The sequence below is a fragment of the Argentina silus genome (assembly GCF_951799395.1).
Source record: "Argentina silus genome assembly, chromosome: 15".
Classification (NCBI taxonomy): Eukaryota; Metazoa; Chordata; class Actinopteri; order Argentiniformes; family Argentinidae; genus Argentina; species Argentina silus.
In genome coordinates, this window is record NC_139669.1 from 19,631,730 (window position 1) to 19,654,627 (window position 22,898).

The 22,898-nt window shown below is 49.0% G+C and overlaps 2 protein-coding genes across 5 annotated transcripts in view; both read left to right on the forward strand.

The window, feature by feature from the left end:
* Positions 1 to 1,172, forward strand: part of spon2a (spondin 2a, extracellular matrix protein) — a gene marked incomplete at its 5' end in the record, with an annotated part of 6,357 nt that extends 5,185 nt beyond the window's left edge. The window contains 3 exons of the mRNA XM_083685997.1: positions 66 to 257; positions 560 to 731; positions 864 to 1,172. Coding sequence (XP_083542123.1) covers positions 66 to 257; positions 560 to 731; positions 864 to 1,051 — 552 coding nt within the window. The 3' untranslated portion in view covers positions 1,052 to 1,172. The remainder of the gene's footprint in view (positions 1 to 65; positions 258 to 559; positions 732 to 863) is intronic.
* A 2,949-nt stretch (positions 1,173 to 4,121) lies between these two features.
* Positions 4,122 to 22,163, forward strand: kdm3b (lysine (K)-specific demethylase 3B). Of its 4 annotated transcripts, none has more exons than XM_083685983.1 (24): positions 4,122 to 4,552; positions 7,308 to 7,475; positions 7,975 to 8,088; positions 8,184 to 8,289; positions 8,529 to 8,653; positions 8,914 to 8,982; positions 9,159 to 9,920; positions 10,123 to 11,407; positions 11,733 to 11,940; positions 12,248 to 12,462; positions 13,109 to 13,261; positions 13,413 to 13,648; positions 13,787 to 14,114; positions 14,472 to 14,746; positions 15,027 to 15,296; positions 15,629 to 15,800; positions 15,917 to 16,007; positions 16,175 to 16,305; positions 16,740 to 16,859; positions 18,672 to 18,695; positions 20,185 to 20,324; positions 21,035 to 21,211; positions 21,592 to 21,726; positions 21,894 to 22,163. In XM_083685983.1, the coding sequence occupies exons 1-24, from the start codon at positions 4,343 to 4,345 to the stop codon at positions 21,972 to 21,974; spliced, it is 5,595 nt and encodes a 1,864-aa protein (XP_083542109.1). In that variant the 5' UTR covers positions 4,122 to 4,342; the 3' UTR covers positions 21,975 to 22,163. The 4 variants fall into 4 exon arrangements, with proteins under 4 accessions (XP_083542109.1, XP_083542111.1, XP_083542110.1 ...); XM_083685985.1 differs by having other exon boundaries at positions 4,122 to 4,507; XM_083685984.1 differs by lacking the exon at positions 18,672 to 18,695.
* The last annotated feature ends 735 nt before the right edge of the window (positions 22,164 to 22,898 follow it).

The following is a 22,898-nucleotide window of genomic DNA, read 5'->3' on the forward strand; positions in this document are numbered from 1 at the left end:
CTCTCTCTCTCTCTCTCCCTCTCCCCCCCTCTCTCTTTCATCCTCCCTCTCTCTGGATGTTCCAGCTCTCTCTGATGGTGAAGTTAATCCCCAGCCCTGATTGGTTCGTGGGGGTGGACAGTCTCGACCTCTGTGAGGACGGTCAGTGGAAACAGGAAGTGACCCTTGACCTCTGGCCCTTTGATGCAGGGACGGACAGTGGCTTCACCTTCTCCTCCCCCAACTTCCCCACAAGCCCCCCTGAAAACATCACACAGGTGAAACCACATTCTGTCTCCCTTCACCTTCACCTGAGGGCCAAAGGGAGGCACAGAGGTTACCCTTGCACTAAAATGACTATTACTGAGGCTAACACTGCATAGGGGAACTGGCTACCATTCTTAAATCCCTCTAGTGTGTGCTTTTTCTGTGTGTGCTCCAATGTCTGTGCTTCCCTCCTTGTCTGTCTAGAGGTGTTGGCAGTTCCAGCACACAGGCTATTGTTTATTTATTTAGTTTATTGTGATGAGTATATTGTTTCTTGGTAGAGTCTTTATTGTGTTTTTTTGTCTCCCTCTAGATCACCTCCCAAATGCCCAACCACCCAGCCAACTCCTTCTACTACCCCCGTCTCACAGACCTCCCGCCTATAGCTAGCGTACGGCTGATTCGACAGGGCCGTGGATCTGCTCGTCAAACTCCCCTGTCCAATCACATTCTGCCGCACTCTATCGGTCCTCAGCGCTTCTCAGGTAGGTTTAGAGACTCACTCGCATGCACACACACGCACATCTCTCTCTCTCTCTCTCTCTCTCTCCACAATGTCTCTTACACACAGCTCTCTCTAAATCCATTTTCCTTGTCCCCCCCCCCCCCTCTCTCAGAGACCCCGCTGGACTGTGAGGTGTCTCTGTGGTCATCCTGGGGTCTGTGTTTGGGCCCCTGCTCTCGTGGGGGGGTCCGCCATCGCACCCGCTACATCCTCCTGCGGCCAGCCAACGCTGGCAGCCCCTGTCCAGAGCTGGAGGAACAGGCCGAGTGCACGCCGCACAACTGCCTCAAGCGCCAGTAACCCCCCCCCACCAATTCTCCCCTCCCCTCCCCTCCCATAGGCTACATAACACTGGGACTCATGTTATGACTGTCGGACTCAGACAATGACACCATAAATAGGCTTTTACTCAATGCAACTTATGCAAGCAAAGGGCCTTTGACGGTCAGGGCCAAATGTTGATCTGTAGAACCATGACACCATGTACTCTGCACTGCACTGTTGGAATGATGGGACTGTGATGACTGAGATGTACCCTGGTCGCTGTTCCTCTCCTTAGGTCCTGGATGGCACTCTGGTGGCAGGCTTTAGACAGACATGCCTAAACTGTACCCCTAATAGAGGTCACCAGTCAGGCGTTTGTTTGACGTGCTCTTGGTTTCAGAGTGCCTGAGATGCTAGACCTGAGATGCCAGCCACTGTCAGACACACTCCTTCCAGGACTTGAGGTATTGAGAAACACAGTTGTATTTGACGGAGTGTGTGTGTGACGGATGTCTTGCACCCACATGCTAAAACTGCACACTGACATTATCGGTGGACATAAGAGTCACCAAAGTAATCTTCACTGGGACACACACACACACACACACACACACACACACACACACACACACTCATCTACATGGGTAACCTCTATACGATGCTCAGTGCATACCCATCTTTCAAAAATAACCACATAGCCAGATTTATAAATATCGCCTTTCACAAGACACAACTGATGGCTAACTATAGCCTGGGACCCCATGTCAGGAAACCCTAGCCAATTTGGAGTGATACTGTTTTATAAAAAAAGAAAATGATGATGATGATGAATATTTTTTGGACAGTTTCTATTTTATCTCTTTTGATATGTAGGACAATTTGACATTTTGTATATACTGTATGTTGTATCTTGTGTAACTCATGAATAAATATGGAGGTATTTTCTTTAAATAGAAGTTTGTGTCGTTTGGCTCCTTCAATGCCAAGAGAGTTGTACAGTCTTATCGTGTTATGTAAAGGCCTCGTCTGAATATGAAACTCATGTCAGACTAAACACCCGTGAATTATGTCTGAGAGGGTTAGAGTAATCCACGATGCCAATTTATTTGTGGCTTGTATGCCAGAGTGTAATTTTAACAGTATTGACACTTCTTTATTTGTCTGGCCAAAGCTTTATAACTCTGAAAACAGAACTGCTGTCATTAATATAATAATGTGAAAATGATCAACAGAAATACAGGGTGGCATAGAAATACATTCTTAAACAATAGATAATAAAAGAAAATGCATACATATTACTATTTAGAACACAATCATAGATGTTAACCAATACTGGTGGCATCATTTTTTCCATTCTCATATTGACCAATTCTTGAATGAAACATGGAGAGAGCAACTTGCCAAACATTCTTCATGAACAAAACATGATAGTGCAATAATTTCCACTGTTATGCTTTTGTTGGTTGTATTATAACCAAAGACAAGTATAGTATATAGCATATGTATGATCTCTTTCCTAATCTCAGCACCCAGATGGAGAGTCAGGCTTGTGAGACTATGGTCGAATCTCAAATGCCTTTCTTTGATTCCTTGCGTCCCAAGAAGGTTTAATGGGTGGGACCCCAGACCCTCTCCTCCAATGAGTTTTGAGAAAGAAGGCAAAGATAGAGGATGCGAGGAATAAAGGAAAGACATTTGAGATTTGGCCATTCTCTTTCCAACCATGAGGACAAGTGCTTAGCTATCTCTCTTTTTTTTCATAGGTCTTCTGGCACCCCCTTGTGGTTTAAAAAGGCAGATGACCGTTTCAAAGAGCTACAGTGCCCTCCATAAGTATTGGAAAGAGAAATAATTTTGTCTTCTTTTAGCTCTATACTTCATCAGTTTGGATTTGAAACCAAACAGTTAATCTGGGGTCAAAGTAAGGATTCTCAGTTTTAATTCAATGTTTTTTTTTTTTTTCAGGTTGAGTTCACCATTTAGAAAGTATTTTTTTTGTAAACATATTTGTTTTGGGAAAAAAACATAATGTCCAAATAAAGTACACATGTTTAGTATTTGGTCGACAATCCTTGTCTGCGACCCATTGACCCCACCAGACGCTGGGTATATTCTCTTGTGATGCTCTGCCAGGCCTGTACTGCAGCCATCTTCAGTTGTTGTTTAGTTTGAGGCCTTTTTGCCTAAAATCTTATCATCAGGAAATGAAATACATGTTCATTTGGATTTAAATCAGAAGATTCTGCTTTTTGGTGCTGAAAAACTCCTAGTTGCTATGGCCGTATCTTTGGGGTCACTGTATTACTATATGATGAAGGCATTTGGAGGCATTTGCTTGTACTCAAGCAGACAAGATGTTTCTGTACACGTCAGAATACATTCTGCAGTTGCTGTCAGCAGTAACATCATCAAATACAAAACAACAAGTTAAACAATGATTGTAAACAAGTACTGTAGTGAGCATTCTTCGGTCAACCACTGTTTAATTCTCCCTTGGCCTATACCAACTAGTTTGCGATTGCTGAGCTCACCAGTGCTTTCTTTCTTTTTTGATGATGTTACAAACTGTTGATTTTGGTAAGTCTAAGGTTTTGGCTAAGTTTCTGATTGATTTACATATTTCAGCCTCATAATAGCTTCCTTGACTTTCATTGACATCTCTTTGGTCCTCATGTTGACAGACACCAATAACAGACTCCAAAGACAAACGCAAAGTCTAGGATCAATACTAGACATTGACAGCTCTCTTATGCTTGCACAAATGAACACACCTCACTGACCAGAAACACCCGTCAAGCCAATATTCCAATGCTTTTGATGCCCTGATAGGGGCACTATGTATAAAAAGATGTGTGTGTGTGTCTGTGTGAGTATATCAGCCACATACAGTATCTGTGGCGTGCAGAAAATGTATTGTTCTGGGAAAAAAAATCGACTGTTATTATTTATATCCATGTTATGAAATGGGCTCTGTGTGTAGTACATGGGTCAGCCAGCAGGGGCCGCTGTTTCGTTTCACTCGCCCGCCGTCTCCGCAGTGCCTACGAGGAGTGCGTTGGATTGTTGCAAAGCTCAATGGCGGACAGAGCGGGACAGTTGCTTTGAGGACAATAACATCTCGGCACGTTTGCATTTGTGGCGTGACTAGGTCCGCCGTGTACCTCGTAGCATAGTGGAAAGAAGGTGCGGCGGTGCATACTGTAGAGTTGCGGTAGTTGAGGCTCTCTATCTTGTCATTTAGGCTGTTATCGGCTGGCCAGCTGGTGTCGGGAGTTACAGAGCGAGCAAGTTGCTCTTTCATGGTGGCTACTGGCTAGCTAGCTAAATATGGGGGACTCTCTCGCCCTGATTGGGAAGCGACTTCTACTTGTCCTGAACGATGGAAGGTCCACAGCTGGATCCGAACCGGATCAGGCCGCCTGGACCCGAGAATGGCTCCGAGGGACCGTCCGGGCGGTCAGCGTCATAGGCTTGGCCAGCCCAGGGGTAGAGGTGAGCGGAGGAGAGACAACAACAACAGCAGCTGCAGGGCTGACGGTCAGTGTTTACCAAGACTCGACTAACACTGAGCTTACTATCACGATTTGATAGTAGCAAATTAATAAACAAAGTAGTTCGTGTAATCAACTGGTTTATAGCTACTGTTATCATCCAATCTACGCATTATGTCGTAGCTAACATTACCAGTCCGTGGGGTGTCGCAGACAGTTGATTGGGCTCGCCGTACTTCAGCCCGAGGATTTGGGCCTTCTTACAGGTTATCTTGCTCGCTAGTTAAGAGAACCATGCTAAAAGTTAAGCTTTCAATGAACTAGCTAGTCTGTTAGTCTGTTGATACGGTGTTTACACTGTGGAAGACTATTATTGTGTGCCGTTGAAACGCTGTTTTAGCGCTAATCAAAAATATTTAGCTAGCTGACACAAGTCAACTAGCTAGCTAATGAAGCCTGTAGCTAGACTTGAAGACAGTCCAGAATGTGATTTACTGTGATTGACTAGTGAATTTTAAGGTGGCTGCCAGCAGCAGTGTTTCCCAGTCGACAGACAATGATGGCACACATCAATGAATAAAACCAAGGAGTAAAAAACTGATAGTGATAAACGTGAAACTAACAAAAATAGTAGTCAAATGTAAGTAATGTGTTGATGATCAAGTGCAGTATTAGATAGATATTAAATATGTGTACCTGCATGCGTTCTTGCACGTCATGGTAGCTTTCATGCGTCGATTTTCTTTGAGTTATGTCTTTGTTTATGCATGACCTCCTTATGCATACGTCAGTTCTTTGTTCAAATCTGTAGTATTTCGCCCTAGACCCGAAGAGGATGAATGAGGATATACATACGTCTAAATAAGCAGTCCTGTTGTTGACAAGGCAGGCCATCATCCAGAATTGCAGTGCAGCTGAAAGGATTGTTGCAGCCTGCAGAAAACCTCTTCTGTTCTTGAGTCAGGCTGACATACAGCAAGGTGCCTTGACTGCAGCAAGTCACACCAAATCCAGATTTAACAGAGGAACAGACATTGGTTGGCCTAGTTAATACAGATTATTTGACTCTCAAGGAAGCCTCTGGAATGCTTCATGGGAAAGGATTTTTAGCAGCTGCAGGAAGTAATCAGACACCACTCTCCATTCAGCCCCAGCTCCTGTTCTTGTTTCTGTATGCGATCTGTTATTGGGTTGGTTTCTATGCATGTGTATGTTGTGGTCTTGGCATGTATAAAATATGTTTTTGATCATACTGTGTCTTTACTCTATTCCCTGCAGGAGGTTGGCAGATCCTAATATGAATGCATTTCTTTAATCATAGTAGGCTAATTCTTTCCATCCTTTCACAGAACCAGTTCTAATGGATGTGCATGCTTGTACAAAATGTTTCTTGTTTGGTCTAATGTATCAGCAAGTAACACTTTTGAAAATTACTTTTGCTGACAAATATGTCTTGCACTGTAAAACCTATAATGTGCTGGACTATATGAATACATAGGCTACATTCATTATCCATTTTATTTGCCAATGATGTTGGTCTATTGATTCTGTCACTTAGAAGTGAAACTCACTTGTAATTAGACTGTTGAAGCAGGGGTTGTGAATTCTTTAATGATTGACAGCTCCTCCTTTAGGCCTCTACATCACTTTTGTGATTAGTATGTGGTGAAAAAGAGTGCTTGCGCAACACTGTCGCAAGCACTCTTTAATTCATACTTCAGCGTAGCCTACGCGTATCCTGTGCGTTAACAAACAAAGCTAGCAAGTAAACAAAGGCTGCCTGTATTTACCTCAGGATAGTTTGTCTCGGTCTCCCGGTGCTTTATGAATACTTCCAGCCAGGAGAGCATAACGAGGAAGGCGGGCTTTGTTTGATTCCTAGCCGCAGCTCCACTTTTCTTTGTTTTCTCCAGCTTTCTTTTCATTCACACAAAGTTGTCCCAAATCTTCTTCCACTACTGAACTACTTCAGCTCCGCCTCCATTCACTAACCAACCAATCAATGGTGTGCAACATCTACGTGGCCGGTCGCTCATTGAGAAATCGAGAGAGGTGCATGACACCTTGTGCAACATTTGTGCGACCTTCGCAAACCTACGCAGACCCCTGGTTGCATGAATCGGCCTTTAGAGAGATCAAATCAAACATTATTTATACAGCACATTTCATACACCTATGCAATACAATGTGCTTTACAGTCAAGAAGAATAGAATAGACTAGGACTTAATTATTTTATCATCCAAGAATATTTGCATTTGGCATCACCATGCAAAACAAACATCATCCATCGCATCCTCAGGTGACCTGACGGTCAAGCAGCAGAGTGGTGGCCCTGTGTACAGAGGGAGGAATAGAAACACTACAAGATACAAACAAAGGAGAAGAATAACAGTATTCCATATCCATGGAAGTTGAAATAGTAAAAAGGAAGTTGATATAGTGCTGGCCTTGCTCAGATCTCAGAGCAGCTGGCTGTGTTTCAGTCGGTCAGGGCTGGGCTCTGTGCTGACTGTGGAAGGTCCTAACCTACTAAAGCCACAAAATAGTCTGTCTAGTTTGTGTGTGTATGGGATGTATTTCCCTTTCCCCTGATATTTCTTTTGTAAATGTACTCCTAACCTTTTGTAATATTAACATGATCTAACGGAAACAACACCACTGTCCGACCATCTCACTCTACCCCCCCACCCTCACTTCTCCCCTCCATTCCTCTCTCGCTCTATCCCTCACACTCCCTCTATCCCTCACATTCCCTGTTCCCTCTCATCCCCGCCCCCCGTCCTCCGTCCTCCTCCTCTAGGTGTTTGTAGAGTTTGAGGACTGTCCTTGGCGGAGGCGCTCCTGGGTGCAGGTCTACGGGGAGGAGGTGAGAGCCGTGCTGGTGGAGGAGTCTATTGTCTGGGCTGGCCGCAGCGAGCCCGGCCACCCCGGGGCAGGAGGAGCCCCCGCCACCGCCTGGCCTGCCCTGGTGAGTTCCCTGGTTCTATACTTGTCTCTGATGACTGCTTGTTGGGTTGCTGCTCCTCCTCCCTCCAAGGTATTGTCTTAAGACTGGGGATATGGACAACACTTGTTTTTTGTTGTTGTTGTTTTTTAAATTGATGTCACAAGAAATTCTGAAGGCTTTAGGTGTGAATCCATCTTGGAACCACTGTATCTCGTCCTTCCACTAATTAACTGGTGTTTAATTCAGCTGATTCTAGGGGCCTGCAGCTTGTGGAAGGCTGGTTTCTGGAATTCCATGGTCTTATTGGCATAGAATGAAGGAGCACATTAATCTGCTCTTTTGAAAAAGAGAGCTCAACTTCAACAATATTTTTCCTCTCTTGACTTGCCAGATGATAAGGTCATTGCAACCATCATACCGTAACTCTCCAGCCACTGAACTATTAAAGCAGATGGAAATCTAATATTTCTCAGCCTTCAGTTATTGGATCATGTCCTAACATGATGTTCTTCCTCCTCAGACATTCCGGGCCCTAGTAGACCACGTAGGTCTGGGTTCCTTGGTTACGGTGGAGTTTTTCGGAAGCAGAACCCTTGAGTTTCTCCCTGATGGCAATTCACTCCCGAGATTTGAGGTGTGCTTACATTACTTTAGTCAGTCAAGGTCACTGCGTGTGTGTGTGCGTGCGTGCGTGAGTGACTACAGTGTGTGTGTTTTCTCTCTCTGTAGGCAGAGAAAGACCTGAGGCACTCTCTCTTGCTGGAGCAGCCCTCTCTGCAGGCTGCCGTCTCCAGCTGGCACAGTGACTTTGAGCTGCAGGAGATCCTGAGGAAGGGTGAGTCTCTGTTCAGCTTCTCTTACCTTTCATTACTCCTAACCACTCTCACTCACCACCCTCCACTTTCTGTCCTCCCTTCTTCTCCCCCTCTCTCTTCTTTAGTACGATCCTCTCCTCTTCTTCCACTTACTGTTCCTGCCATTCTATCATCCCTAGCGCCTACTCTTTAGTCTCTCTCACATAGTGTCTATCTACTGGTGTTTAACCCCTGGCCTGCTGGTTCCTCCTGTCCTCAGGGTCCTACACCATCCAGGGGCGGAAGGTGCAGGTGTACCAGCCGGAGTTTGAGGAGCCCTGGGCCCTGGGACTAGTCTCTCAGCATGACCCTGTCTCTCACATCATGGAGATCACCATGGACCAGGTGACCTCACCTCTACCACACACCTACACTACCTCATGCACTTCGGACATGGTCTCAGGGAGCCTGGATATGATAACCCGTAAAACATAATATCCACATTCATATCCTAAAACAAAGACTCTTTGGCCACAAGTCTACGAAGATAAAGTCATTGTCCTTGGGCTCCTCGTGGAATAAGCGAGATGTGTTATGGTTGTTATTGAAGTGTTTTCTGATGTTTTCTGGTTGTGTTATTGAAGTGTCTTCTGATGTTGTCATAGGGAGAGGAGACTCAGGTGGTGGACCCTCGGGTCATACACGTGATGCTCGCTGAAGACCACTTTGATGAGGTAAGTTCTCTCTCTCTCTCTTTCTCTCTCTCTCTCTCTCTCTCTCTCTCGAGTTATTAACCCATTGTTGTTATTAGTATTCTACATGACCTATATTATTTTCGAGTGGTTCATGCTGTCCTTGGTAGTGCCCTCTCTAATCGTTTTTGAACTGGTCTTCTCCTCGTCCTGGTCAGAATGGGAAGAATGGTCGTCGTAGGAAGGAGACCGACGGAGGGAAGGGCGAGGGGGGGCGCAGACGGAGGACGGCCTCGGGGGGCGAGGAGGACGTGACCCTGAAGCGGTTTAAGGGTGCGGGAGAAGGTGCCGCTGACAGCCAGAACGGAGGAAGCTCCAACAAAGGCTCTGAAGAGGGGATGGTGACCTGGGGAGCAGAGGTGGCTGCTGGAGGAGGAGAGAGAGTGGACGGACTGGTGGGAGGAGGAGGAGGAGGAGGAGGAGGAAGAGTACACAGCACCAACAATAACGGCAGTTCCTCAGAAATGGCCTTAGCACCAGGCCAAGGCTCCCCAACCACCACCTCCTCCTCCTCCCAGATGGACCAATCGGGCGCTTCTCCTCGGTTCCCCGCCCACACCAAGGAGAACGGACGCCCCCTTCCCACACAGGGGCTAGCGGACTCCACCACCCCTGTCACCCCTACCCCACCCCCCCTAAAACCGGCCCCCTCCCCGTTCTCCAACACCTCCTTCCCCTCTCTGGGCCAGATGCCTAGCCTGGTCCCTGGGGCTCCGGCCCCCAAGCCCCCCCAAGCCGTCACACCTGAGAGAGAGGAGCCAGCCCAGTCTACGTACCCGAAAACGGCTGCTCTGGTGTCCCCTGGGCCTGTGACCATCTCCTCTTCTTCCCAGGGCAGCGCCCCCAGCGTGGCCCTGTCCGCTCCCCCGGGCTTCAACCCCAAACAGCCCGGCTGGGGCGGGCCTCAGAACCAGACTGAGGTGAGTCAGTACCTCAGTGATATGGTTCACAATTCAAATATAGACCAAACATTATTTCAACTTTTCAATCTTTTTTATTGAGTTTCGTAGCGCATCAAGTTGAAGGTGTAATAATGCATTTTCATAAACCAAATATGATCGCATTAGACCTCGCAGGTATTATTTGACTCTTCTAACTTGACTTGTGTTCTGGTTGTTTCAGGGCTCTAAGGCTCCTATTCTGGCTGCAGCGGGGTTCCGTCTGCCCCAGTCCAAGCCCGGTGGTGCTGCTGTGTTTGGAGACGTCGGCGCCCAGACCAACGGAGCAACCAACACCGTTACCCACGACTCTAGGCCCTTTGGCTTTGCCTTCGGAGGAGCCAAGATCGAGCCTCAACCGCAACAAGACCAGAACTTATTCTTCCAGTGCATGACCCAGAGGACAGGCCAGATCCATGGTCAGAACCTGTGCCCAGGTCAGACCCAGTCCAAGGATACCAACTACTTCACTGCTGTGTCGGAGAGCTTGAGTAAAGAGCCCCCCAGCCTGTTCAAGCCTGCCGCCCCCACAGAGGGGCTCAAGAAGACGGTCTTGGCCCCCGTGTCGGCTGGCCTCTTTGGGTCGGCACCTGCACTCAAAGAGCAGCCCAAAGTGCCTGAGACCCAGCCCGCAGGCAACGGGGTGCTCAACAAGCCTTTCGGAGGGGACAAACTCTCGCCCTCCTTCCCAGGAGGCATCAGTGGGTCTGGGGGGATGAGGAGCTCTGGTCTGGGCATGGGGGGCATGGGCACTCCCCTAGCTCCGGCCCCTTCAAACAGGAGCGGCAGCAACGGTGGTGGCGTAGGCAGCTTGAGCCTGCTAAGCAGCGCCAAGTCTTCAGAAACCCACCAGAACCTGTTCCTCCAGGCCTCCAAAGAGCCCTCCAACCCCTTCCTGGCCTACGGGGAGCAGCTGTCCCACAGTCCCTTCAGCGGCCTCTCTGGGACGGAGCCAGAGACCCTGGGCCCCGCCTCAGAGAGCAAACCCAACCTTTTCACCATGGCAGAGCCCCCCAAGGGCATCCGGTCCTCCCCCTTTGCTGCCCTCTCAGCGGCTGCCTCCGCTTCTCCCTCCCCAGCCCCTGCCTTCGCCCAGAGGCCCCAGTCGGAGGGACCCAAACCCAAGGAGGGCGCAGTGGGAGAGCAGGGCCCCCAGGTGCCAGTGGAGGGGGAAGAGAGCCCCAGCTCCACCTCAGGTTTCCCCCTGTTTGGGAGTGAGGATGCACCCATGCCCTTCGACCAGAGCCAGGCCCAGAAGTTCGCCCTGGAGGACAGGGTTCAGGCGTCCAAGCGCGACTCAGACTCCAGCACCAACAGCGACCTGTCAGACCTGAGTGAGACGGAGGAGGGGCTGGAGAGAGGCCAGGCCCACGGCCTCCCGGACCCTGCCAAGGAGGGGGCTCTGCTGCTGCAGAAGACTAAAGGTCCCGGAGCTGCCAAGAGCCGGCCACGCAACAAGCCCATCAAAGGTATGCCTGGTTTCACTACCAGACCATTACATCATTGTAACACACACAAGCTTTTAACACACAGGCTCTTACAGATCTAGACATAATTATTTGCTGTAAAATAAGGTGCTTAATGGAATCCTCAACCAAACACCTGGATATTATCGAACCATACAGTGTGTTAATATCCTGAAACAAAGACTATTTGGCAAGAACAGTCTGATAAGATAAAGTCAAATACATTTGGTTCCTCATGGAACAACAAAAAAAACGGCTATTTCATTGGCATGCCTTGATTGTTTAGTTTTGGTCTGTCGTGAACCTGTTGAACCTCTGTGTGGTCCAGTGGGTCAGTCGGTGCTGAAGGACCTGACAAAGGTGCGTCGGCTGAAGCAATCTGGGGAGTCGTTCCTCCAGGACGGCTCCTGCATCAACGTGGCTCCTCACCTGCACAAGTGCCGTGAGTGTCGTCTGGAGCGCTACCGCAAGTACAGGGAGCAGGAGCCGGACGATGACGACCCCAACGTGGCCTGCCGCTTCTTCCACTTCCGCAGGTGTGTGTGTGTGTGTGTGTGTGTGTGTGTGTGTGTGTGTGTGTGTGCATTTTTACATCTCCATGATTGTCTCTGTGGTGAGGATGGGACATGCCTGATCACACACAAAGCCTACACTGTCTGCCTACAAAGTGAAACTATGTCTGAAATTATGCGTGTGCTTGCATGAGTGGATATGAGAGACTGGTACGGTGTGGAGAGGCCCGACAATAGGCCCATTTCGGAATTGACGCCTTATGAGCGATGATGCAATAACAGTCTGAGCCTGCTGGATCCTCTGACCCACGTCTCTTTTCTCTCTGGTCAGGCTGGCATTCACCCGTAAGGGCGTGCTTCGTGTGGAAGGCTTCCTCAGCCCCCAGCAGAGTGATGCCATGGCCATGGGCCTGTGGCTGCCTTCCCCGGCCGTGCAGGAGGGGCTGGACCTGGATACCTCCAAGTACATCCTGGCCAACGTGGGAGACCAGTTCTGCCAGCTGGTCATGTCGGAGAAGGAGGCCATGATGATGGTGGAGCCCCACCGTGAGTCTTCCCTCCCTCCCCTACCACTCCCTCCCTGAGGTTCCCTGCCCTACCACTCCCTCCCTGAGGTTCCCTGCCCTACCACTCCCTCCCTCCCTGAGGTTCCCTCCTCTATCACTCCCTCCCTCCCTCCCTGAGGTTCTCTCCCCTATCACTCCCTCCCTCCCACCCTCCCCTACTATTCCCTCCCTCCCTCCCTCCCTCCCCCCCCTGTCACTCCCTCCCCTATCACTCCCTCCCTCCCTGAGGGTCCCTCCCCTATCACTCCCTCCCTCCTTCTCTCCCTCCCTGAGGTTGCCTCCCCTACCACTCTCTCCTTCCCTCCCTCCCTCCCTCCCTATGGCTCCCTCCTCTATCACTCTCCCTCTCTCCCTGAGGTTCTTTCCCCTATCACTCTCTCCCTCCCTCCTTCCCTCCCTCAGGCTCCCTCCCCTATCACTCCCTCCCTCCCTCAATCCCCTATTACTCCCTCCCTGTCTCCCTGAGGCACCCTACCCTATCACTCCCTCCTGATGTTCTCTGCTTCACTCCTGCCTTTTTTCCCTCTCTCCATTTCACTTCTCCTTTCAGAACATTGTCATGGTCGACCCAGCTCTTTGCTGAAGCGTATCTGATAGCATTGTGCGTGTGTGTATTATTTGTGCAGAGAAAGTGGCGTGGAAGCGTGCAGTGCGGGGCGTCAGGGAGATGTGTGACGTGTGTGAGACCACCCTCTTCAACATCCACTGGGTGTGTCGCAAGTGTGGCTTCGGGGTGTGTCTGGACTGCTACCGGCTACGCAGGAACAGGCCTATGGAGGGTGAGGCTCTCAAACATACAGGCTGGGGTAGCAGGGAAAATGACTTTGGGATTGTAGACATTTGTGTGTGTGCATGCGTGCGTGTGTGGGTGTGTGTGTCTGTGTATGTGTCCGTCCCGTCTCACCCCTCTGCGTGTGTGTGTGTCCTCAGAGATCGACGAAGGTCCGGATGACGAGGTGTTCGCCTGGCTGAAGTGTGCTAAAGGCCAGCCTCATGAGCCCCAGAACCTGATGCCCACCCAGATCATCCCAGGGACGGCCCTCTACAACATAGGGGACATGGTCCACTCCGCACGGGGCAAGTGGGGCATCAAGGCCAACTGCCCCTGCACCAGCCGACACACTAAGCCCCTGGTGCGCCCCACCGCCCCCAACGGCATCTCACAGGTACTGCGTCGCTATATATATATATATATATAAAAAATTATTTTTTACACTTCTGTCCTGCACCTTGTGAGACACCATGTGCATTTGCCTACTAACTTTTTGCTTGGTTCTGATGTGTGCTTATTTGTGTGTGTGCAGTCTGGAGCGCCCCCCGGGGGAGGAAGTAGTGGTAGCAGCGCGGGGGCAGTGGTCCCGGGCGGCGGGGGGCCTGCGGGGGCTAACACTACCAAGGCAGAGGGGGACACAGCAGACATTAAAACAGAACCTACGGCCACAGCCACGTCCTCGGAGGGAGGGGGGGGCGAGGCTGCTGGTGGGGCCAATAACAGCACCAGTACCCCCACCAACACCCACACCACTACCCCCTCCAAGGAGTCCCGCCCCCCCGCGGCGGAAGGCAACTCCACAGCCCTGCACTGGCTGGCAGACCTGGCCACACAGAAGGCCAAGGTGGACGACACCAAAGGTGAGCAGAGAAGGAGAGGGGAGGATGAGTAAAGACAAGTCTGGTCTTTTTTATTTATTTTATTACCTTTATTTTAGCAGGGAATCCCATTGAGACCAAGGTCTCTTTTACAAGGGAGCCCTGCATACACACAGTTTACAACAATACATAATACACATACAAAATTACAACATAATAAAACACAATCAAGAAAAACTAACACATTTAAAAACTTTAAACTGCCCTCGCAGCACCAGAGCAACCAACCGAAACTTTCTCTGCAGATGATGCAGTGAGATGCACCACAACTAAAAGACAATTTACCACTAAAAGCAGTATGAGTGTGAATCTAGTGGACCTCTCTCTCCTCTCTTCTAGACTCTGGTTCGCTGCGCTCAGTCATGGGACGGGATACCCGCTCTCCTTTCGGCCTGGACTCCTTCAGTGCCCTGTCCAAACCCTCCTCCTCCTCCTCCTCTTCCTCCTCCAGCCCTAAGCTGTTTAACAGCCTGCTGTTGGGCTCCGGTGCGGCCCAGCCCAAGCCCGAGGGCTCCAGCCTCAGAGACCTGCTCAACTCTGGTCCCGGGCGACTGCCCCAGGGCCCCGGGGAGAGCGGAGTCCCCTTCCCCTCCGTCTTCTCCACCTCCGCTGGCGTAAGTACTGCCTCACAAACACACACAACTCATGGCCTCACAAACACACACAACTCACGGCCTCACAAACACACAGAGCATTCTTAGCATGGTAGTTTCTTTTTTGGTAAACTTTTATTTTATTGACATTTCACAATCATCACACGTAAACATCCAAGTTTGACAAGACTGATATCATCATTCCAGGATGCAACATCAGGAAAGGTGCCTATTTATTCCAGACCGTTCCAGAATGTTAAGACAGGGTTCTCGATAACCTACCTCTCTCTTCCTCCCTCAGGGAGACAAGCTGAAGGGCAGCCTGCCAAACTTCCTAGACCACATCATCGCCTCAGTGGTGGAGACCAAGAAGGCGGAGGGGCGTCGCTCCGGGGGGTCGGAGGGCGGCGAGCTGGGCGGGGTGGGCCGCAGGGATGGGGTGATGGGCCTCAGTGTCCTGGACCCCCACACCTCCCACTCCTGGCTGTGTGACGGACGCCTACTCTGCCTGCAGGATCCCAGCAATGGAAACAACTGGAAGATCTTCAGAGAGTGCTGGAAACAGGGCCAGGTCAGAACTGTGCTAGGGAAACAGGGCCAGGTCAGAACTGTGCTAGTGAAGCAGGGCAGGTCAGAACTGTGCTAGTGAAACAGGTGAAGTTGTTGCCACAGTCGCCCTGCAATACGACTTCGAGCCTTAAACTTGCGACCTCTGGTTTGCCAACACACGTGACCGTCTCCTCAAAAAAACAATGCAAACCAGCTACGCTATCAAAAAGCTCTAAAACCTAGGCTCTGAAGCAAAGCATATTTCAAGGAGAACATGTCTTCTCCGCCCATTTTGGTGTTGGCGATGATGATGATGATGATGATGATGGTGGTGTTTTAACCCCCTCTCCCCAGCCGGTGCTGGTGTCGACCATCCACAAGCGTCTGAAGGGCGGTCTGTGGTGGCCCGAGGCCTTCAGCCAGGAGTTTGGAGATCAGGACGTGGATCTGGTCAACTGTCGCAACTGCGCCATCATCTCTGACGTCAAGGTCCGAGACTTCTGGGACGGCTTTCAGGTCATCTCCAGTGAGTAACGGCATCACGACAAACATCTGTTTTCACTCCTCCGGCCTCCATCCACTCATTTGATCATTTCATTGGATGGTTTACTCATTCACGTGTGTGTGTGTGTGTGTGTCCAGAGCGTCTGAAGGGAAGCGATGGTCAGCCCATGGTGCTGAAGCTGAAGGACTGGCCTCCTGGAGAGGACTTCAGGGACATGATGCCAACGAGGTGAGCTGGTGGAAGGGCCCTGCAGGAAAGCTGTTCTCAGCTCTGGCACAGGCAGTTTAGATGATATTGATTGACGTTTAACTCATTGTTTTGCTCTGTGTTCCCTCTTTCTCTCTCCCACTCTTCCTCCCCCTCTCTCCTCTCCCACTCCCCCCCCCCCACCTCAGGTTTGATGACCTGATGGACAACCTCCCCCTCCCAGAGTACACCAAGAGAGACGGCCGCCTGAACCTGGCCTCCCGCCTGCCTAACTTCTTTGTGCGTCCCGACCTGGGGCCTAAGATGTACAACGCCTACGGTGAGACGAAGAAGAACACTGTAGACCAGCACTGGGAGCCCTGTCCATCAGTCACTCTGTTAACTCACCAACACGCACCACCTAGAGTGCCTAAAGTGGTTTATGTGGTATTTTGCCAAGCAACAATACTTTGATTGGCTACAAAATGAAGCGTTATCATTTATACATTGTTTTTTGGGTGAATAAAGTCACCCTGGGCACTCTAGAATGTTGACAATTTGGGCAACTTTATTCACCCTCGGCACTGAATGAGTTAGTCATCTGGCAGAGTCTCTGATGTCTGGATCTCTATCTCTCCCTCTCTCTTTCTCTTTACCTTACCTCTTCCCTCCCGCCCCTCTCCCCCTTGTCTGTCTGTCTGTCTCTCTCTAACACACTCTCTCTCTCTCTCTCTCTCTGTCTTTTCTACACTTTGTCTGTTGTTGTTGTCCCAGGCCTGACGTCTACGGAGGACAGGAAGGTTGGCACCACTAACCTGCATCTGGACGTGTCTGACGCAGTCAATGTCATGGTGTATGTGGGCATTCCCCAGGGAGAGGGGGACCACGAGCAGGGTGAGTGTACACACACACACACACACACACACACACACACACACAACCTCAACACAGTCACACACATACCTAGCTCACTCATGGTGGTGCTGACGCATGCCTTTGAGACATTACCACTGATGTATAGCTAAATAAAAAGCTAAGCAATATGTATGGTACACTAAGACACATGACTATTCACCCTATACTATACTATATATATGATATGCTAAGTCACATGACTATTTACCATATACTATACTATGTACACTCAGTGAGCACTTTATTAGGAACACTATACTAATACTGGGTAGGGCCTCCCTTTGCTCTCAAGACAGACTCAATTCTTCGTGGCATTGATTCCACAAGGAGTTGGAAACATTCCTTTGAGATTCTGATCCATGATGACATGATTGCATCATGCAATTCCTGCAGATTTTTCAGGTGCACTTTCAAGCTGTGAAGCTCTCCTTCTACCACATCCCAAAGGTGTTCTATTGGATTCAGATCCGCTGACACTGAAGAACACTGAAGAACACTGTCATGAAACCAGTTTGAGGCGACTTTTGCTTTGTGACATGGTGCATTATCATGCTGGAAGTAGCCATTAGAAGATGGGTAAATTGTGGCCATGAAGGGATGCACATGGTCAGCAACAATACTCAAATAGGCTGTGGCATTCAAGCGATGATTGATATTAACGGGCCCAAAGTGTGCCAAGAAAACATTCCCCACACCATTACACCACCTCCACCAGCTTGGACTGTTGACTCAAGGCAGGTTGGGTGCATGGATTCATGCTGTTGGCGCCAAATTCTGACCCTACCATCTGTGTGCCTCTGCAGAAATTGAGATTCATCAGACCAGGCTACGTTTTTCCAGTCTTCAACTGTCCAATTTTGGTGAGCCTGTGCCCACTGCAGCCTCAGCTTTCTGTTCTTGGCTGACAGAAGTGGAACCCGACATGGCCTTCTGCTGTTGTAGCCCATCCGCCCCCAGGTTTGACGCCTTGTGCATTCTGAGATGTTTTTTTGCTCACCACAATTGTACAGACTGGTTATCTGAGTTACCGTAGCTTTTCTGTCAGCTGAAACCAGTCTGGCCATTCTCCAATGACCTCTCTCATCAATAAGGCGTTTCCGTCCGCAGAACTGCCGCTCACTGGATGTTTTTTCTTTATTGTACCATTCTGAGTAAACTCTAGAGACTGTTGTGCGTGAAAATCCCAGGAGATCAGCCGTTTTAGAAATACTCAAACCAGCCCGTCTGACACCAATCATGCCACAGTCAAAATCACTGATCACGTTTTTTCCCCATTCTGATGGTTGATGTGAACATTACCTGAAGCTGCTGGCCCGTATCTGCAGGATTTTCTCCATTGCACTGCTTCCACACAATCGGCTGATTTAGATAATTGCATGAATGAGAAGGTGTAGAGGTGTTCCTAATAAAGTGTTCCGTGAGTGTATACTGTATGTATGATACAGAAGAAATCGCTGAGATGGTTTAATGTTGACGTTTGTGCTTGTTGATGTATTGTTGGTTAGCAGCAGCATCATGCTATATTCAAACTAGTATACCTTTTCAACGTCAATAGTTGCAGATCCACCAACAAAAAAGAGAGACTCCAACCTCAAGACCCTAGATAGATGATTGAAGCTGTCTCAACTGTCCGTCATAGCCTGTCAGCCTGCAGCCTCTCCCTCCAGGGTCTCCCAGCCTTGTTTAGCAGTAGGAGCCCCCACCCCCCCGGTATCAGACAGACAGACAGAGCCCTGAAAAGATCCTCCATGGGGCTCTCGTGTTGATTGTGGTAAAATTTCTCATTCACAGAGGCAGAAATCGCTGGACGTAAAGGTCTGTGGATTTTTTAATTGTATCACCTCCTTAGCATGTCCTTCTTCTTGACTAACTCCCCCCCCCTTTCTTCACTCCCCCCATCCCGCCGTTCTCCTTTTGCGGTTTGGGCCAGAATACTGCGGTTTATCCACTAACGGTCTGGTTCTGAAAGTGTCATGTCCTGTGTAGACCTGACCTCCATGAACCCAGATAATCACCTCATGAAGTCAAACTCTCTGGCACCCTACTCCCCTCATCATGTGCCTTACTATTGTGCCCCGGGCAAAAGTAGTAAGTAGTAGTGGGAATAAGGTGCCATTTAAGTAGCCTCTCTCTCTTTTCTTTTCCTTCGTAGTTATTTCCTGTGGTGTTCCTTGTGGTGTGGGATGAGTAGGGTTGTGGTCTGGTGGTGGAGGAGGTGTAGATGAAGGGTCTGGAGTAGCTATCCAGAGAGAGAGAATAAAGTTACTGTCTTCAGGCCTAGATTTATTTCAAATGAGAATATAAGCTCCCATACATGCAGACTCTGTTACATGTCTATGCAGACAACTTGATCTATGGCACCTCAGGGAGCGTTTGTGCAAGTACCCGTATAATGAATTATATATGGATCTAACTATCTATGCACATGGAGGCTACTGTCTTCCATACCGCATTAGCCACCTTAATCTATAGAGCGAATACAGTAATGCCCAGGCCGAGGGAGGAGCAGAGCTAGGGGTGAAGAGCTCTGGTGACACCTTTAGCTCCTACCAGCCTTCCAACAGTGATGATGTCATACAGCCTGTCTGGATCCATGTTCCCTTGGCAGCATTGTGAATAACTAATAAATCAACACTACCTAGCGGCTAGTCTTTTTCGTCCATCCCTGTCCCTCGTAGGAGGGGAAGGTGTCAGATACCTTTGTGCGTGGTGATGTTTTGTGTTTGTAATTTGTACTTCTTCCTTCATCACTCCCTTGAAACATTATGTAGCCTAGGTTTGGATGTTTTTCTCTTCTTTTTCTTTCTTCTTTTTTTTTGCTCGAAGGGAAATTATATGTTTATAGTGAAACCTTTTAGGGAATGCAATTTCTGTTGAGTAGGTCCATGTTATTCAATGAGTTGTATTGCTAAATGGTATTGGGTCTTTGCATGTGAAATGTGTTAACATTAAACATACAAAGAAGAAGGATATGGCAACATTAAATGGCTGGCTGTACTTATTTGAAAGTAGTCAATTATCGAGCTAGCCTACAAGTGCACTAACTAACTATGGGCCCAAAACCATGAGTATTTCCCATGCATACTCTACAATCTACTGTTGTTCAAAAAGCAAGGGAAGCTTGAATGTAGTCTTGTCCTCTCCAGCTGTAATGGTAACCCCAACGGTGAGTAATGCTGGTTTTGACCCAGCCCTGCTCTCTCTCTCTCTCTCTGTGTGTGCGCGCGTGCGTGCGTGTGTTTGTGCGTGCGTGTGTGTTTGTGCGTGTGTGTTCGTGTCTGTGTGTGCGTCTCTGATCCTTCAGAGGTGATGATCACTATCGAGGAGGGTGACGTAGACGAGATGACCAAGCGGAGGGTGTACGAGGCCAAGGAGAAGCCCGGCGCCCTCTGGCACATCTACGCCGCCAAGGACGCAGAGAAGATCCGTGAGCTGCTCCGCAAGGTCAGCACCCGTCCGTTGATTGAAATGTGCTGACATATTGACAGTTGAATGCCTGGCATGCCTGACATCCTGAAGAAATTGCACTTTGCTTCTCGTCAGTTCCTTTGCTATTGTAATGTCTATATATGTCTATAGTATAGGCCAACTGGCTCTCACACCTATGTCCTATGCTATTTAAGATGAAGACCAGAGAAAAAGACAGACCTCATGGTCTATCTATAATAATATACGCCATTTAGCTGACGCTTTTATCCAAAGCGACTTACATTGCAGTGAGTGCATATATTTTTCAGTATATATGGTCCCATATGGGTTTGGAATCAAACCCACAACCTTCGCGTTGTTAACGCCATGCTCTACCAACTGAGCCACAGAGGACCACACTATCTACTATTGTACTCACAGCTCAGATGAGAACCTCAGCAGCAGGACACAGAAAAGAGAATACATTTGTCCCTTTAGTCTATATAACAGAGGTAAAGCATTTACATTAAGAGCTGTTTGCAAGGAGACCAATCAGGATTCAGTTTGACACCCCAGAGAGCTCATAGCCATTTGTCCCATTGGGGGAAGGGTCAACTGAAGATAGGGTATTGAATTTTACCCCCCTTCAACGTCATTGGCTGTACCCCGGACACTGTACCTCACCATGTGGGTGACAGAGCTTCTGATGTGACGTGGTTTCTCCCTCACCTCCACCCCTCTCTCAGGTGGGAGAGGAGCAGGGCCAGGAGAACCCTCCAGACCACGACCCCATCCACGACCAGAGCTGGTACCTGGACCAGGTGCTGCGGCGGAGGCTGTATGAGGAGTATGCCGTGCAGGGCTGGGCCATCGTACAGTTCTTGGGAGACGCTGTCTTCATCCCAGCCGGGGCGCCCCACCAGGTAGGTACTGAGGGGTGGGGACGACGACGACACTGAGCCCTGCGGCAGGGAAAGACGGTCCGGTTCATGACCGGATGAACAGTGAATGAGGATAGAGTGTTGTTATGGATAGAAGATGTCCTTGTTCAGTGTTCGTCTTCTCAGTGGACAGGACATTGGTTTGTTAGTCTTGACGTTCCACCTGCCTTCGTTTTCATGCACACTGCCCCCAGTACCCGTCTCTCTCTGTGCCCCTCTCATTCTGTCATTCTCTCTAACTCCTCAACATTCTCTCTCTCTCTCTCTCTCTCTCTTTTTCTCTCTCTCTCTCTCTCTCTCTCTCTCTTTCTCTCTCTGTCTCTCTCTATCTATCTCTATCTCCCCCTCCCTTGTTCCACCAGGTCCATAACCTGTACAGCTGTATCAAGGTGGCAGAGGACTTTGTGTCTCCGGAGCATGTGAAGCACTGTTTCAGACTGACCCAGGAGTTCAGACACCTGTCCACCACACACTCCAACCATGAGGACAAGCTGCAGGTAGGCCTGGAAACACGTCTCCTCTGGTTCTTCATCCTCCGTTTTCCTACTCACTCAAAACACATTTCACCTCACACAACGAAATAACTAATCTCTTGTTTTTTGCTCAATACTGAATGATGTGCAAAGTCCAACATCACTGAACACTGTTTTCTGTGGCCCCCCAGGTGAAGAATATCATCTACCACGCCGTGAAGGACGCTGTCGGGACACTGAGGGCCCACGAACCCAAGCTAGCACGCTCTTAGTGCCCCTCACTAACCACTGTCCCAAGTCCGCTCTGCCACACACACACACACACACACACACACACACACACACACACACACACACACACACACACACACACACACACACACACACACACACACACACACACACACACACAGCTGCAGTGATAGAGTATAGGGGGGCAAAGTGGAGGTCTGGGTGTGGAGAAGGGTTGTTTGGGGAGGGGTATGGGGGTGGGTTTGGGGGGGAAGGGTTTAGTTGGCGCTTGGATGAAGGAAGTACTTCATGGCAGTTACACGACATGCTCAAACACGTCTAGTTGTTTTCCAATTGATTTTTGATTAACTCTGTATTTAAGGTCGGTGTGTCCGTTCTGTTGTTTCGGTTGTGTGTGTAAGATGTGAGGTGGATGAGGGGAGAGCTTGTGATGTAAGCTGACGTGCCTTTGGAGAGGGGGGGGGGTTCAGCTTCTGTGTAGCGTCTGACAAATGTGAGCACTGGGGCTACCATCTCTTTTTTTCTTAGCGAACGTTATTATTTTTCTTCCATAGAAGAGAGCTTCACCTGTTTTTGTAGATGTTTTTTTTTTTTTCTTTGTTTGGAGGAGTTTTAAAATTGGATTCCTTCTGCCCTTTGGTGGATCTGGACTTACAAAGCAGTGGAGGGAAATAGACCAAAGTTTTGTATTTTTAGTTGTCTTATTTTCAATTAAAAGCAAGGACTAAAAGCAGGTTCTCTTCTTTTTTATATGTCAGAAGGTAGTTGAGTTTGGCTTTGAATGCTTGAGTGAGACTGGCTTTTTAGAAACGTCTCCATTGGCTTGGTCACCTCTTGTCCCAAGGTTCGAATGAGTTAAACACTTCAAAATGTTGTACAAGAATCACGATTCCAGCTGAACAGAACTACTGGCCATTAACATTGTATCAATATATATATTGATC